Source organism: Brassica oleracea, chromosome C8 (genome assembly GCF_000695525.1).
Source record: "Brassica oleracea var. oleracea cultivar TO1000 chromosome C8, BOL, whole genome shotgun sequence".
In the NCBI taxonomy this organism is placed as follows: domain Eukaryota; kingdom Viridiplantae; phylum Streptophyta; class Magnoliopsida; order Brassicales; family Brassicaceae; genus Brassica; species Brassica oleracea.
The window spans coordinates 22,921,807-22,936,307 of record NC_027755.1 but is presented as its reverse complement, the minus strand read 5'-3'; the positions used below and the strand labels follow the sequence as shown (position 1 = coordinate 22,936,307).

Here is a 14,501-nt window from a genome sequence, read left to right as displayed (position 1 = left end):
GCTAAACTGTGTAATTAGATGATTGGTAGAACAGTATAAGTATGCTATTTCAAATTATTATAAAAATTAGTATTTTTTTTTTTTTTTTTTGTCATCCTTATAAAAATTAGTATATAATATATAATATATTTATTTATAATGAATATATATAAATATATTAACACATAAAATTAAAATGATATATAATTGATTTATTTTATTTAATAATTTAAAAATTGGTTTATATCAAAAAATATTATTTTAAAATAAATTTTATAATGAAAATATCTATTTTTTAAAATAATTTTTTCGCATTTAAAATAAATTAAATTATATAAAATTAAATTATATTTAAATGTGAAATACTATTTTTAAAAAATATTTTTATTGTAAATTAATTTTAGAAATCAAAATTTTATTTTCTGGATATAAAAATAATTTTATGATATTATTAAATAAAATAAATGAATTAATTATATATTTTCCTTAATTTTATAAATTATAAATGCAAATGCTCTTTTAAAAGCTTCATATGAGAGCATTGGCCAAAGAGTATTTGGAGAGCATAACGCTAATGCTAATGCTCTACCAATCAAGGCCTAAAAAGAACTAAGACCATATACTAATGGGGTTTTAAAGGCGTGGGTCCCGTGTGTTTTTTAAAAATCGGTTGCAGAAGCCACGAGATAATGGTCGACTTTGGGCAGTTTCTTGTACTGTTTGCGGACCCCACTGACACGTGGCGATCCGCGATTGATTTTTTTTTTTTTTAACCCGGACAGAACAAAAAAAAAAAAAAATTAAGAAACTCAAAACAAGTTCGACCGATAATGATGCTTTACGCTAAGATACTAGACTACACCTGTTTTGTACAATATGTAATAGATTTCCTATAGTATTGCCTGATTCATTGTCAGGAAATTCTTGGATTTGTTCTGGCAATTTCACGTTTTTCGTATGGGACATCATGTCGTTCGGTAATAAAAGTTCTTTAACATGGGAAAATGAACAAACTGGAACTATACTTACATTACATTCAACGAGGTCTTGGTATCTATCTATATATATACTAGCATTGGTTTGCTTTTTAAGAGTATTAGTGTATTACTATTATATTTGGGTATAAATGTATTATATGGTTAATTCTCATTTTCAGAGGGGCATACTGTAGTGTAGTGTTGAATGTACACGTACCGTCTAGAAAAATAGTCAACCTGAGTAAAAGAGAGACCACCTCCATTCAAAGATTTGTCTTAGTTCTTGGGGTATTCTTTGAGATGACTCTTGCAGTATCTACGGTGGGGTTTGGTAGATTCACTATCACTCATTTAACACGTATGGTATCATCAACTCTGCGGTCTGGTGGAAATGCACACTCTGGTAGGATCTTTTCCATTGGTTCGCTGCCCTGCATGGCTCTTCTTCCGCTTCTTCCCTTTGCTGACTTGCACCTTAATTCCCGGAAGTTCTCTTCAGATTCATTTAACGCTTCATCAAAACCCGGTTTGGCAACTCCAGGTTTGCTAGTTCATCAAAGACTGGTTCAGCTATTTCTTTTTGCTTTTTCTTTTGTTCAACCAACCAGTAAATTTTTTCCATTAGTGCACCCTTTTTATACAAACCATTTCTAGGTCACTTTCAAATGCTTCAGTGACATTATAAATTAGTTTTATATGTTATTAACAATCTCAGGGCTGCATCATCCATCTAACCACCTGAAGAAAATGGCAGTTTCTGAAAGATCATCAAAACCCGGTTTGGCAACTCCAGGTTTGCTAGTTCATCAAAGACTATGGTTCTGTCTCAGTTTCTGTCTTCAGATTATAAATTAGTTTTATATGTTATTAATAATCTCAGGGCTGCATCATCCATTTAACCACCTGAACAAAATGGCTGTTTGTAAAAGATCATCATCATCTTCTTCTTTATCTCCAATCCATCCTAGAAACGGTTTTTGCAATGCAAACTCCACATTCTACAGTAAACGCAACCCATTGCCACTCCCAGCTAAATTCCTCCCTTGACGTCACCACATTTATCTCCTCTCAAGCTCACCACGGCACCACCGCCTTCATCGACGCCGCCACAGATCCGTAGACAACGTAGCCGACTGTCTCCATCACGACATGGGAATAAGGAGAGGCGACGTAGTACTCATCCTCTCTCCCAACTCCATCTCCATCCCTCTCGTCTGCCTCTCCGTCATGTCACTCGGCGCCGTAGTCACCACCGCGAATCCTCTCAACACCGCCTCAGAAATCTCCAGACAGGTCGCAGACTGCAACCCAAAGCTCGCCTTCGCCACTCCCGAAGAGCGCGTGGGATCCACTCTCGGAGTCCGAGTCGTCGGCAGCCTGAGCGAGATGACGAAAAAGAAACCGAGTGAGATACGAGTCAGAAACCGAGTTAACCAGGACGGGACGGCGATGCTTCTGTACTCGTCAGGAACCACAGGGCGAAGCAAAGGAGTGATAATCTCTCACGGAAACTTAATAGCACACGTGGCGAGATACATCGCCGAGCCACTGGAACCGAACCAGACCTTCCTCTGCACCGTTCCGTTGTTCCACACGTTCGGGTTACTCAACTACGCTTTGGCCACCGTGGCTTTGGGTTCGAAGGTGGTGATCCTCCGGAAGTTTGACCTCCACGGTATGATGGCGGCGGTGGAGAAGTACAGAGCCACGACTCTTGTTTTGGTGCCGCCTATTTTGGTAGCTATGATCAACGGCTCAGATTTGATCAAGGCCAAGTACGATTTGACCTCGCTGAAAACGGTTAGATCCGGTGGAGATCTCCGTTGAGCAAAGAGATTACGGAGTTTTTCTTGGAGAAGTATCCAACGGTTGATATTTTTCAAGGGTACGCTTTGACTGAATCAAACAGCTCAGGAGCTTCGACAGATTCGGTGGAGGAGAGTAAGAGACACGGTGCGGTTGGGTTGTTGTCGTCTGGTGTGGAAGCGCGGATTGTGGATCCGGATACGGGTCGGATCATGGGTGTGAACCAAACGGTCGAGCTTTGGCTCAAAGGTCCCGCCATCACAAAAGGTTATATAATACGTCACCGTGCGCAACAAGGGATTTAAATAAAAGGTTTATTATGAATTTAATTTTATGTTTCATTATTTTAAAAGGTTATTTTAGAAACGAAGAAGATTTGTTCAAAAAAAAAAAAGAAACGAAGAAGCTACAAAAGAAACTATTAATTCAGAAGGATGGCTAATAACTGGAGATCTCTGCTGCATCGACGATGAAGGATTTGTTTTTATATTGGATCGATTGAAAGAGCTAATCAAATACAAAGCTTACCAGGTTATTGTTTGATTTTGTCAAATATGAACGTTTGTGTATATTCGAACAACAACATCTTCAGATTTCTATACCCGACCTTTAGATTAGAAAAGCATTCAATCATCGGGTATTTCTTTTGGTGATCATTGGTATACGTAGGTCCCTCCAGCTGAACTAGAAGGTTTGCTGCTCACTCATCCTGAAATCATTGATGCCGCAGTGATCCCGTAAGTGACAACAACAATAACACTATAAAGTGTTTTTGTACCAGAAACAATCTTGAGTTTTATAACATTTTTGGGAATTTATAGATTTCCAGACAGAGAAGTAGGGCGGGCAGCTTCCGATGGCGTACGTTGTAAGAAAAACAGGAAGCTTGTTATCAGAGAAGTCATTGATGGAGTTTGTAGCCAAACAAGTGGCACCATACAAGAGAGTACGAAAGGTGGCTTTCGTGTCTTCCATACCAAAAAATCCATCAGGGAAGATTCTGCGCAAGGACCTCATCAAGCTCGCAACTTCCAACTCCACGGTTTAAAACTGTAACAAGACTATTAATGAGAGCCAATTTCAATTCTATAATTATCATATCTTCCACCTTTCTGGAACAATTAAAAAAGTAAATAACAGTCTCCATGCATTCATATGAACGTGTAGTTCGAGCGTCAACAAAATCTATATATAATAGCAAACCCAAATTACGTAGTTGCTGACATCATTTTTTTTATAGGAAAAAAAAGTTCAATCCAATGGTCAATTTTTTTTATTATTTTTGTGATCTAAGAGCATCCACATCAATGAATCCCTTCGTGAGGTTCATCTTTTCAATTTTTTATTATTAAATTTTTTTTCTTTTTCTTTTTGATTTTTTTTTTAAAAAAAGAGAAAAAAAAAAAACTTGACCAATCGCGGGCCGCCACGTGTCGTGGGCCTACATTGATGAACTTTAGGAGAGAGGGGTTCATCCAAGAGAGCTTTAGGAGAGAAAGGTTCATGTGGTTGAATTATTATTTTTTTTTCTTGATTTCTGTATGAACTCCCTCTATAAACCCTCAACGCGGATGCTCTAAAGACCATAAACGCTCTTGTTGATGTCATCAAAATATTATGTTTGACAACTATTCCTTAAATAGTTATATATTTAAGCAATACATCTTTTAGCAAACATACCTTTTCATTATCTATTTAAGCAATGCATCCCTTAACAAACATATTTTTCACAATTTAAATTTAAAAACAAAAATCTGAAATGTTTCCATCTCAAACAACACATTGCTTCTAGATTAGTCCTGGATGCACCTTTTCATAGTCTATATAATGAAATTTTTATAGCAGAAATTTATAAAAAAAACATACTTGGTTGTTTTAGTAACCATCTTCTATCTCCTTTTCTTATTTTCTTGGTATATGTCAAGGTATGTCATTCCGTATTCATTTGGTATCTTATTGTACACTTAATAATTGATGTTTAATAATAGATTCTATAACGGTTGATTAAAGGGAACAAATAGAAAAAAAAATTTAACGTCATTAGTCTTTCTTCTTCTCCTTCCTTTAAAGTCTCAGAGTCATTATTGAAGTGTTGATCTGTTTACGGTGACATTTATCACTGGGTTTTGTTGTTTTTAAAGAAGTAGAGTAAATATTACAAATTTTACATACCTTGCTGTTGTTATCGCTAGAACGTTAGTATCAAATAAAATAAGATTGCAAGTCTTATTTAAAAAAGTAGAGTTAGTCGAGTATGAGATTTATCTCATTTTATATGAAAGTCTCATTGTAAGAGAATTTGATGTTGGTATTGTCTTCTCCACGTCTTCATCATTCGGAACCATTTCGTTGGCTTTTGATGGCACGACTGATTCCTCCTGTAGTTGTGTCTGGTGACGACAATGGTGGCTCGTCCTTTAACTGCATCAAAGTCAAGAGATGAAGAGTGGGAAGTAGAGTGTCCAACGAGGCATAACCCATTCTCGCAACGTGATAAACGAGATGATTTTAGTGTCCAACCAACATATAAAGTTGGATAATAACTATTGCAAGTGACTTTGCTGTTGTTGCTGCTAGAACGTAAGGATCAAATAAATAAAATTGGAAGTCTCATTTAAAAAAGTAGAGTAACTCCTGTCTGAGATTTATTTCATTTTATATGCAAATCTCCATGGTAGTCTTAGATTTATTTCATTTTATTTGTGAAACTACCAAACCATTTGATCACATATAAACCATATAAAATCATAGATGAAAAGAATTTGCACGAAAAGAAAAAGTAGACGAAAAGTAATAAAGTCTACAGAAATAAAATAAAATAAAAAGAAAATTGGAAGAGATAGACATAGATTTTTGCCCATATTTGTTTATTCTCTTGACAATTAATTTTTACCAGCATAAAAATGACTTTTTTTAATTTAAATATGAAATGGATTAGTTAACAAAATCCTATTTGATATTCCTTCCCGTGGTAAACTTTGTAAAAAATAATTAAATTGTATAAGAATAAAACTTTTGACAACACTATTACGTACCAAAAAAAATAATAAATATTTTTTTACTATGTCTTCTTATTTAGAATAAAAACATCTATGTACATATATAAACGTATTAAAATATAACTGATGAAGAACTGAAAAGTTGTGACAACTCTGCTTCTAATTTAAGCAGATGTGCTTTTTCATTCTTTTTTTTCTATTGAAGATAAATTAGTAAACACCTTAAGAGGATTAAACTTTCTCTATTGCATAAATAAGAAGTGAGGATATTTTTGTATCAGTTATTTTAAGTTATTATAACCTTAAAATCATGAGTATATAATTATATATATTTTTGGTCTAAATATATAGACATATATAAACATATAAAAATATAACTGACGAAAAAATGAAAAGACGTGTCAGTGCTTCTAATTTTAACAGATGTGCCTTTTCATCATTTTCCTTTACTACTGATAATATAATCACTATATCCGTTTGAATGACTCTTAATAATAAATAAGTTACCTTTTTATGATGAAATTTTTTTTTATCTGTTATTTTAAATTATTATAACTTTGAAAACAAATGTGAAAGGTGTGTTTTCACGTTGAAAGACATTTGGTAACACTAGATATTAGTTTTTTTTCTTTTGTATTTCATCATACTAATGTACGTACTCCATGTATTTGAAATAACTAAAAAGTTCAAAGAAAATAAAAAGTTACCATTAAAAATACAACATAACTTTTCAAAACTAACAGACACAATTGTTCAAGACTCTTTTTACACTATAAGTAGAGAAAAAAGGATCACTAATTCACAAACAACAACAACATGGATAGGAAGGAATCAAACTTCCTACTTACAAATTACTAGAAAATATCAAGATGAAACGTGGAGAACAAGGAATTATAGAAAGAGTAATAAGACAATGTGGGAAGTAAGAAATCCTAAAATTGGTTATAAGCCTTAATTTCTTACTACCGGATGAAAATGTAGTGTTTTCAATATTTTAATTGAATTACTTTTAATACAATAAATAACTTCAAATTTTTTATAATCTAGCAATCTACTATCGTGGGATCAATTTATAACTGATACATTCATCAATTTTCTCAGGAACCATTAGAATGTAAAATATATATCTTCAATGATTGTGAGTATGGAGGGCTGGAGATCATTATAAAATTTCAGAACATCCTTTTATTATTTGGTGTAAAATATATATCTTCAATGATTGTGAGTTTGGAGGACCGGAGAACATTATAAAATTTCAGAACATCCTTTTATTATTTGGTTGAATGATTCAACAATATCTCAAATTGAACAATATGGTGTATTAATAAATTGTGGGAAATTTAGGTTCCACGATTATGTTCAACTTATGAAAATTGTAGACAAAAATTAATCATATGATGGTAATACAGAAATAAATAAACACAAAACTTATTGATGTAGTTAATGTGTATTAAATAATTAAGTTAATTACAGATACTATTGGTGTTATCATTGAAGAAACGCTGAACACAAAAGATACAAGTAGTAGACAAAGAAGAATAAACCTAGATCTTCAATTCGAAGGGTAAGTTCATAGTTACATCGGTCAGAAAGATAATTTATTAGTAAAATATTAAAATATCAAAATTTTGAGATTTAAACTCTTCTCATAACTTAGAATTTGATTTAAGTTTGACAAAAAAACATAATAAAATATTTTGCAAAACTACTGCGTCAAATTAAATAACCTAATATTAACTTTATTACTACATTTCAAAATCTCGTTTTAATAATATTTACGCTTCTTTTTATACTTACTGTTTTATAATATCACTAAGTTTAAACGTTTTTAATATTTTTTAATAAAAAATAGGGAAATCAAAGTGCATATTACTATATGGGACAATGTGGTAGATACCTATCAAAAACAAATAAAAAATAAAGAAGCAAAAAGTGTAACTCTAATAATAACAAGTGGTCATCCCAAAACATTTTCAGGTTTTGTAATGTATCATCATACTTAATTTAGATAGAAATTAAAATTTTAAACAATAAATAAAATTATGGTTATAAACATGGAAAATGGGATATATTTATTTAAACACAATGTCAGCTTCGAAAATATATAGAGATGATCGCTTGGGTACTATTCAATCCTTCAAAGTAACCAATGCATATAGATTGAATTCAAACATATTAATTAATTGGCTAGATATTATTGTATATGTATAACCAATTAATTAATTTGTGGACTACCCAGAACACCTACAACACAAGTGAAGTTGGAAAACAATGTAATCAACACACTTAACAACATTGTCAAAATAACATAAATAATGAATTTCATTTCTAGATATTTGTTTGAGGTATCTCAATTATTTATTCTAATAAAACTCACATATGAGTTTTAAAAACATCAAAATATTCATAATTGTTAAAAAAAATATGTTGTAGTCCATTTATTGTCGGAAGAAAGAGTTTACCATTGAAAGAAAAATAAAGAAATTAGTTCAATAAATGGATGAAATTACATATCTTGTCATCGATGTGCAAAAATATATCAAAAAGTGGGTGGAAAGTTTATTTGCAAAAATGCACAAACATGGATATTGTTGGTATCTTAAAGTAACTAAGAGTACTAAAGATTTTTTAAACTTAGATAATAAACAGATTAATAATAAAATGGTAATTTATAATAGCTATAAAACATAGACTATTGACGAAGATAATTAAAATACTGCATTATTAACCACATTCAATAAAGAAATGACAAGAATTATGGGTAAATATTCAACAGACTTGATTAAATTACGTAAGGGTACTACTTATAAATATTATTACACTATAATGTATAAATAAATACTAATGTTTAAAATTAACAAAAATGCAGGAGCAATCATATAATGATTCATGTGATAACACAATTATCTCTTTCTTATCAGAACAAATTGGAAAAGTTTTCAAATTCAATGTTAAAGTCACATCTTTTAATTATAAGTTTATAACTCAACTTCAGCAAGATTAACAGTCACTTGAATTACGTGACAAAAAAAAAAAAAACAGTCACTTGAATCAACAAGAAACCCAATTAATATTGAAGAGGTACAATACATTTTGACTAACAATTGTTATTCTCTTTCTTTTGTTTCTAATTATAAAAAACAAAGTAAATAAAATACAAAAATTTTTTTTAATAAATACATCATTTATATTTAGCAGCCTGTTATAAATGCAAGTGTTGTCGAGACAGAAGGAAGTAAAGTCATTATTTCTTGTAAAGAAAAAAAAAGAGATTAGGAAAAATATTTAAGGATGATTACGTTTCTTAATTTTACAATGTTACACTAGAACTGTTTTTTCAAACAAATATAATAACATTTTCCTGTTTTTATACGCATTATATATTTACCACTCATTTATTGTATAAGTTTTCAATTACACAAGTTATTAATCTACTAAAACTATGTTAAAACATTTTATATTAAATAACTAAAAAATTAACACAATTTTATAAGTCCAACATTTAAATTAAACAATTTACGTTTATTCTTCACGCGCGGGGTTGTTTACTAGTGCATATAAAAGAATAACCGTTAATTACATATGTATTGATCCAACCATCCAAAAGTTAGTAAATATAAAAGTAACTGAGTAATTTATTTGGATCCGTGCAATATATAATTAAGCTCTTGAAATCATGTAACTGAATAATGTTTAAACTATTTCACGACAAGAAAGAGTCATTTATACCGACGCCCAATTTTGTCAGAAACTCGCCGGGAGACCTCATCTCTGAGAATTTTCCGAGAACTATCATTTCGTTGGAGTTTGACGGTCGGAAACAATAGGACGTCGGTACAGTGTCGGAATTTATCGACAAAACGTGTTCTCGGAAAATTTCTCGCTAATGGTTGTCGGTAATTACCTTGGCATTTCCGACAATTTTCAGAACTTTAAACAAAGAAAAAGAAATGCAAAAACAACAAAAAAATAAAAAATAGAAAATATTATAAAAATCTCAAATATTTATTACATAAAATTAGAAAAATTAAAATAAACATTAAAAACTATCTTATATATTAAAACAGAAGTCACAACACAACCTTGATTCATGTGTGATTTTTTTAAAAATGAATTTAATGGACATATTCCTAGAAAGTCATGTTACATTTAATCTCAAATCTTATCATTTAAATTTTGGGCCTAACATAAATTTTTATTGGGATATCAATAATTGGATTTAAATAATAGATGATTCATTGAATTTATAGATAATACAAATTAAATAGATATAATTTAATGTTGTAATACTATATCTCCATATGTTAATTATTTAAATATTTATCGATGTTAACTTTTAATTATAAAAAAAACATTAATAACAAAAATCATATTATCTAACAATGATTAATTTAAACTACCTTAAACCAATGAATTTTTTTTTTTAAACTATATAGTTTATTTTAAAAATTAAACAAAAACTAAATGTTTAATTATTTATTCGATAATATAAATTTATGAAGCGAAAAGTTTAATTTTTTAAATTTCTAATTTTGTGAAATGTTACATTATCTTTGAATATGACAACAAAACAATATTTTACTAATTTTTATATATATAGTTACGATTTTAATAATGAACTAATAATCCAAAAATATGTATATATATAAGAAAATACAAATATAAGTGAAAGTTTGAAACAATCTATTCAATGAAAAAATATACCGTAAATTTATTATGTTTGAAAAATTGATAGACACATATATATTATAATATACCAATTTAGAATTAAAAACAAAATATTTATATAAAAATAAATGAAAATAAGAATCCGTGGCACGGATCGAGATCTAGTCCTTGTTTGAAATAAATAAAAAAACATTTAAACTATACTAATGCTAAATAATATACTATGCCGGTGAAAGGATCTACGGGTTTGTGGCGGTGCTTGAAGAAACAACCACGGCGGCGGCCATCGAAGAAACAGTGACGGTGGGTGATCTGATCAAATTTGAATTATTCAGATTTAGATGTGATTCCTATTCGGTTTATATAAGAGTTTTTTATATGGGTGATCTTATCATATTTTCTAAATATTTTAGATATCCTAATCATTTACCGAAACTGAATGTTTACTTGTTATTTCCTATTCAAAATAGTATAAACTTAAATACGAGAGATGTAAAACTTTGTGAATCTAACAAAATGGCCAAATTTAAGACCAGATCATATTAGCCAAACTTACAAATTGGTGACAATGTATAATAGCTAACTTGTTATGCAATTTACAGATACACCAACTATATGATATAACATGTACCTGATTATTTGTCGGGGAATTCATGGATAATGTATACGCATAATCACGTTATTTGTGGTGACAAATTGTAGTTTGGTCCATTGCTTGCTTGTATAACTTCTAAATCATGGAAACATAATCAAACTGGAACTACACTTAATTTGTTTTTGGTTTAATTACTATACACTACACTATACGTCATGACATCTTCTTGTATAACATTACCCCCGGTCTAAGTAAGAGACGCTGAGCTGTTAAGTTCGTGCCATGTGTCATGTGTCATGTGTCAACTTAAGTTAGGACATGATTAACCCCGGTCTTTTAACCGGGGTTCTTAACTCATGATTTGACATGTTTTTTGTTTTTTCTTCACACTTTTCGCCTAAGAGACGGTTCTTAGAACATGATTAACCCATGTTCTTAATTTGAGGTTCTTAATTCATGATTTGACATTCTTTTGTTTTTTTTGTTTTTTTATACTTTTCGGCTAAGAACCGTCTCTTAACTGAATCTAAGAACCAGATTTGAGTTAATCATGGTCTTAATATAAATACTTTGACAAATCTAGAGCTGTGCATCCATCTAAAGTAGATGATTTAATCCCCACCTGAAGAAAAATGACAAACTCCATAAGATCATCATCATCATCATCTCTCATCGATCCTAGAAGTGGTTTCTGCAATGAAAACTCGACGTTTTACAGTAAACGCAACCCATTGCCACTTCCGGCGAACACCTCACTCGACGTCACCACTTTCATCTCCTTTCAACCTCACCGCGGCACAACAGCCTTCATCGACGCCGCCACGGGCCGCCGCATAAGCTTCTCCGAGCTCTGGACGGCCGTAAACCGTGTCGCGGACTGTCTCCACCGCGACGTTGGAGTAAGAAAAGGCGACGTCGTGCTCGTCCTATCTCCCAACTCCATATCCATCCCCATCGTCTGCCTCTCCGTCATGTCTCTCGGCGCCGTCGTCACCACCGCGAATCCTCTCAACACCGCCGGTGAGATTTCAAGACAGATGGCAGACAGCAACCCGGTTCTCGCCTTCACGACCCCTGAGCTGAGTCAGAAACTCGCCGGTTCCGGTATCTCCATTGTCCTCGAGAAAATGGGACCCACTCGCGGAGTCAGAGTCGTCGGTTATATGAGTGAGATGATGAATAAGGAGCTGAGTGGGAAGAACCGAGTCAGAGACCGAGTCCACCAGGACGACACGGCGATGCTTCTCTACTCGTCGGGAACCACAGGACGTTGCAAGGGAGTGATGTCGTCTCACGGGAACTTAATCGCACACGTGGCCAGACACCTCGTCGAGCCAATGGACCCGCACGAGATCTTCCTCTGCACTGTTCCGATGTTCCACACGTTCGGTTTGTTGAACTACGTCATGGCCACCGCATCGTTAGGCTCCACGGTCGTGATCCTCCGGAGATTCGAGCTACACGAGATGCTGGCGGCGGTTGTGAAGTACAGAGCCACGACGCTGGTTCTGGTGACGCCGGTTATAGTAGCTATGATGAACGGAGCAGAGCTGATCAAGGCGAAGTACGACCTGAGCTCGCTGAGAATAGTTAGGTGCGGTGGAGCTCCGCTGAGCAAGGAGGTTACGGAAGGGTTTATAGAGAAGTATCCAACGGTTGATATTTTTCAGGGTTACGCTTTGACGGAATCTAACGGTGCAGGAGGTTCTATTGATACGGTGGAGGAGAGCCGGAGATATGGTGCGGTGGGGTTGTTGTCGTCCGGTGTGGAAGCGAGGATTGTGGATCCGGATACGGGTCGGGTCATGGGTGTTAATAGAACGGGTGAGCTCTGGCTTAAAGGGCCTTCTATTGCCAAAGGTAAATAAAAAAATAAGATATTGCTTGGGTTACACGTATACATTTTTATGACCAACATTTATTTGTGTATATAAAAGGTTATTTTAAGAATGAAGAAGCTACAAAAGAATGTTTTAATTTACAAGGATGGCTTAAAACCGGAGATCTTTGCTACATTGACGATGATGGGTTTCTTTTTACTGTTGATCGATTGAAAGAGCTAATCAAATACAAAGGTTATCAGGTTAGACATGTCTTCATTGTATCATGTAAATTAATTAGGTTTACCAAACAAAAATTCACATGCAATTATCTAACTAACGTGTTATGGGGATGTATAATAGGTACCTCCAGCTGAACTAGAGGCTCTCTTACTGAACCACCCAGATATTCTAGACGCAGCCGTTATTCCGTTAAGTCTTGTTGATCTTTTTGCTTTGGGTAATAATCTTGTTTTTAAATCATCAGCATAACACGTCGTTCTCTTACTTCTCCTCGGCTTTTGTATATTGCATAGGTTACCGGATAAAGAAGCAGGGCAATGTCCGATGGCTTACATATCGCGCAAGCCTGAAAGCGATCTCTCTCAAAAACAAGTTATTAACTTCATCTCTGAACAGGTGCTTATATAACCACAATCATTTTATTACTAATTTAACACATCTTGTTGAAGGATTAATTAGCTTATTTGGTTGATTTCTTTAACAACTTAAGAATTTACTATTTGATTATTTTGGGTGTTTATGATGTAATAAACAAACAGGTAGCACCGTATAAGAAAATAAGGAAGGTCGCGTTTGTAGACTCCATACCAAAAACTCCATCGGGCAAGATACTTCGTAAAGACTTAATCAAACTAGCCAGTTCTAAGCTTTAAGCGAATCACAACATTATTACTTTTTTATTTTATAGTTTTTGTTCAACATTATAAGCAAGAAATTGCACACAACGAAAGAATCATAATAAGAGAAGTTGTAAACTTGTAATATATAGTTTTTGTTGTAAACTTAAGGATTGAGAATCTGTAAGTTCTTATTATATTAATCGATCATAAGGTGCCCTTATATATGAGAGTTACAAAAAGATAAAAGGAAAGACATAAATATGGAAAGTGTACAAATACAAGGAAAATGAAACTAGGGTTTCCCCTTTACTAAGCCGCTTCTGTCTCCTCTTGTTGTGCGGCCGCCTCTCTCTCTCTCTTTAGGTGTTGGGCAGGTTTATGGACCGGACCGGTTATGGACATCCATCATATGGTTTATAACACTCTTCCTTGGATGTCATAACCATTCAGAGTTTGTAATACGCTTTGGCTGTTGCATCATTAAAACCTTATCAGGAAAACCCAGTGGGACAAAACCATGAAGAAGGAAAGAGAGTACAACACGTATTACTCCCCCTGATGTGTACCTCCATATATGTCCTTCAAGTTGGCGCATCCCAACCTGATGGTTGAGCTTCATGGACGCCAATGACTAATGGTCTCAATACCAAGGTAAAGTAGTGCTACCGTGTTGCAAAGACAGAACTTGCCTAGGATCTATCATTGTGGATCCGAGAGATAACCTGTATCAATCAAAACATATTAACCCTTCTTTGGGTTTTGGTTAGTATAATGTAATCTCAAATTCTTAGTTC

At 33.2% G+C, this 14,501-nt stretch overlaps 1 protein-coding gene and 1 pseudogene across 3 annotated transcripts; both read left to right on the top strand.

Annotated features, from left to right (window-relative positions):
• Positions 1–1,145: 1,145 nt before the first annotated feature.
• On the top strand, positions 1,146–3,917 carry LOC106310552 (annotated as a pseudogene).
• A 7,685-nt stretch (positions 3,918–11,602) lies between these two features.
• Positions 11,603–13,907, top strand: LOC106309977 (4-coumarate--CoA ligase-like 8). Of its 3 annotated transcripts, none has more exons than XM_013747154.1 (5): positions 11,604–12,884; positions 12,962–13,107; positions 13,208–13,275; positions 13,381–13,483; positions 13,627–13,907. In XM_013747154.1, exons 1-5 carry the CDS (start codon positions 11,657–11,659, stop codon positions 13,738–13,740), a joined length of 1,659 nt encoding a protein of 552 aa, XP_013602608.1. In that variant the 5' UTR covers positions 11,604–11,656; the 3' UTR covers positions 13,741–13,907. The 3 variants fall into 3 exon arrangements, with proteins under 3 accessions (XP_013602610.1, XP_013602608.1, XP_013602609.1); XM_013747155.1 differs by having other exon boundaries at positions 13,208–13,304; positions 13,627–13,716; XM_013747156.1 differs by lacking the exons at positions 13,208–13,275; positions 13,627–13,907 and having other exon boundaries at positions 11,603–12,884; positions 13,381–13,477.
• Positions 13,908–14,501: the final 594 nt, after the last annotated feature.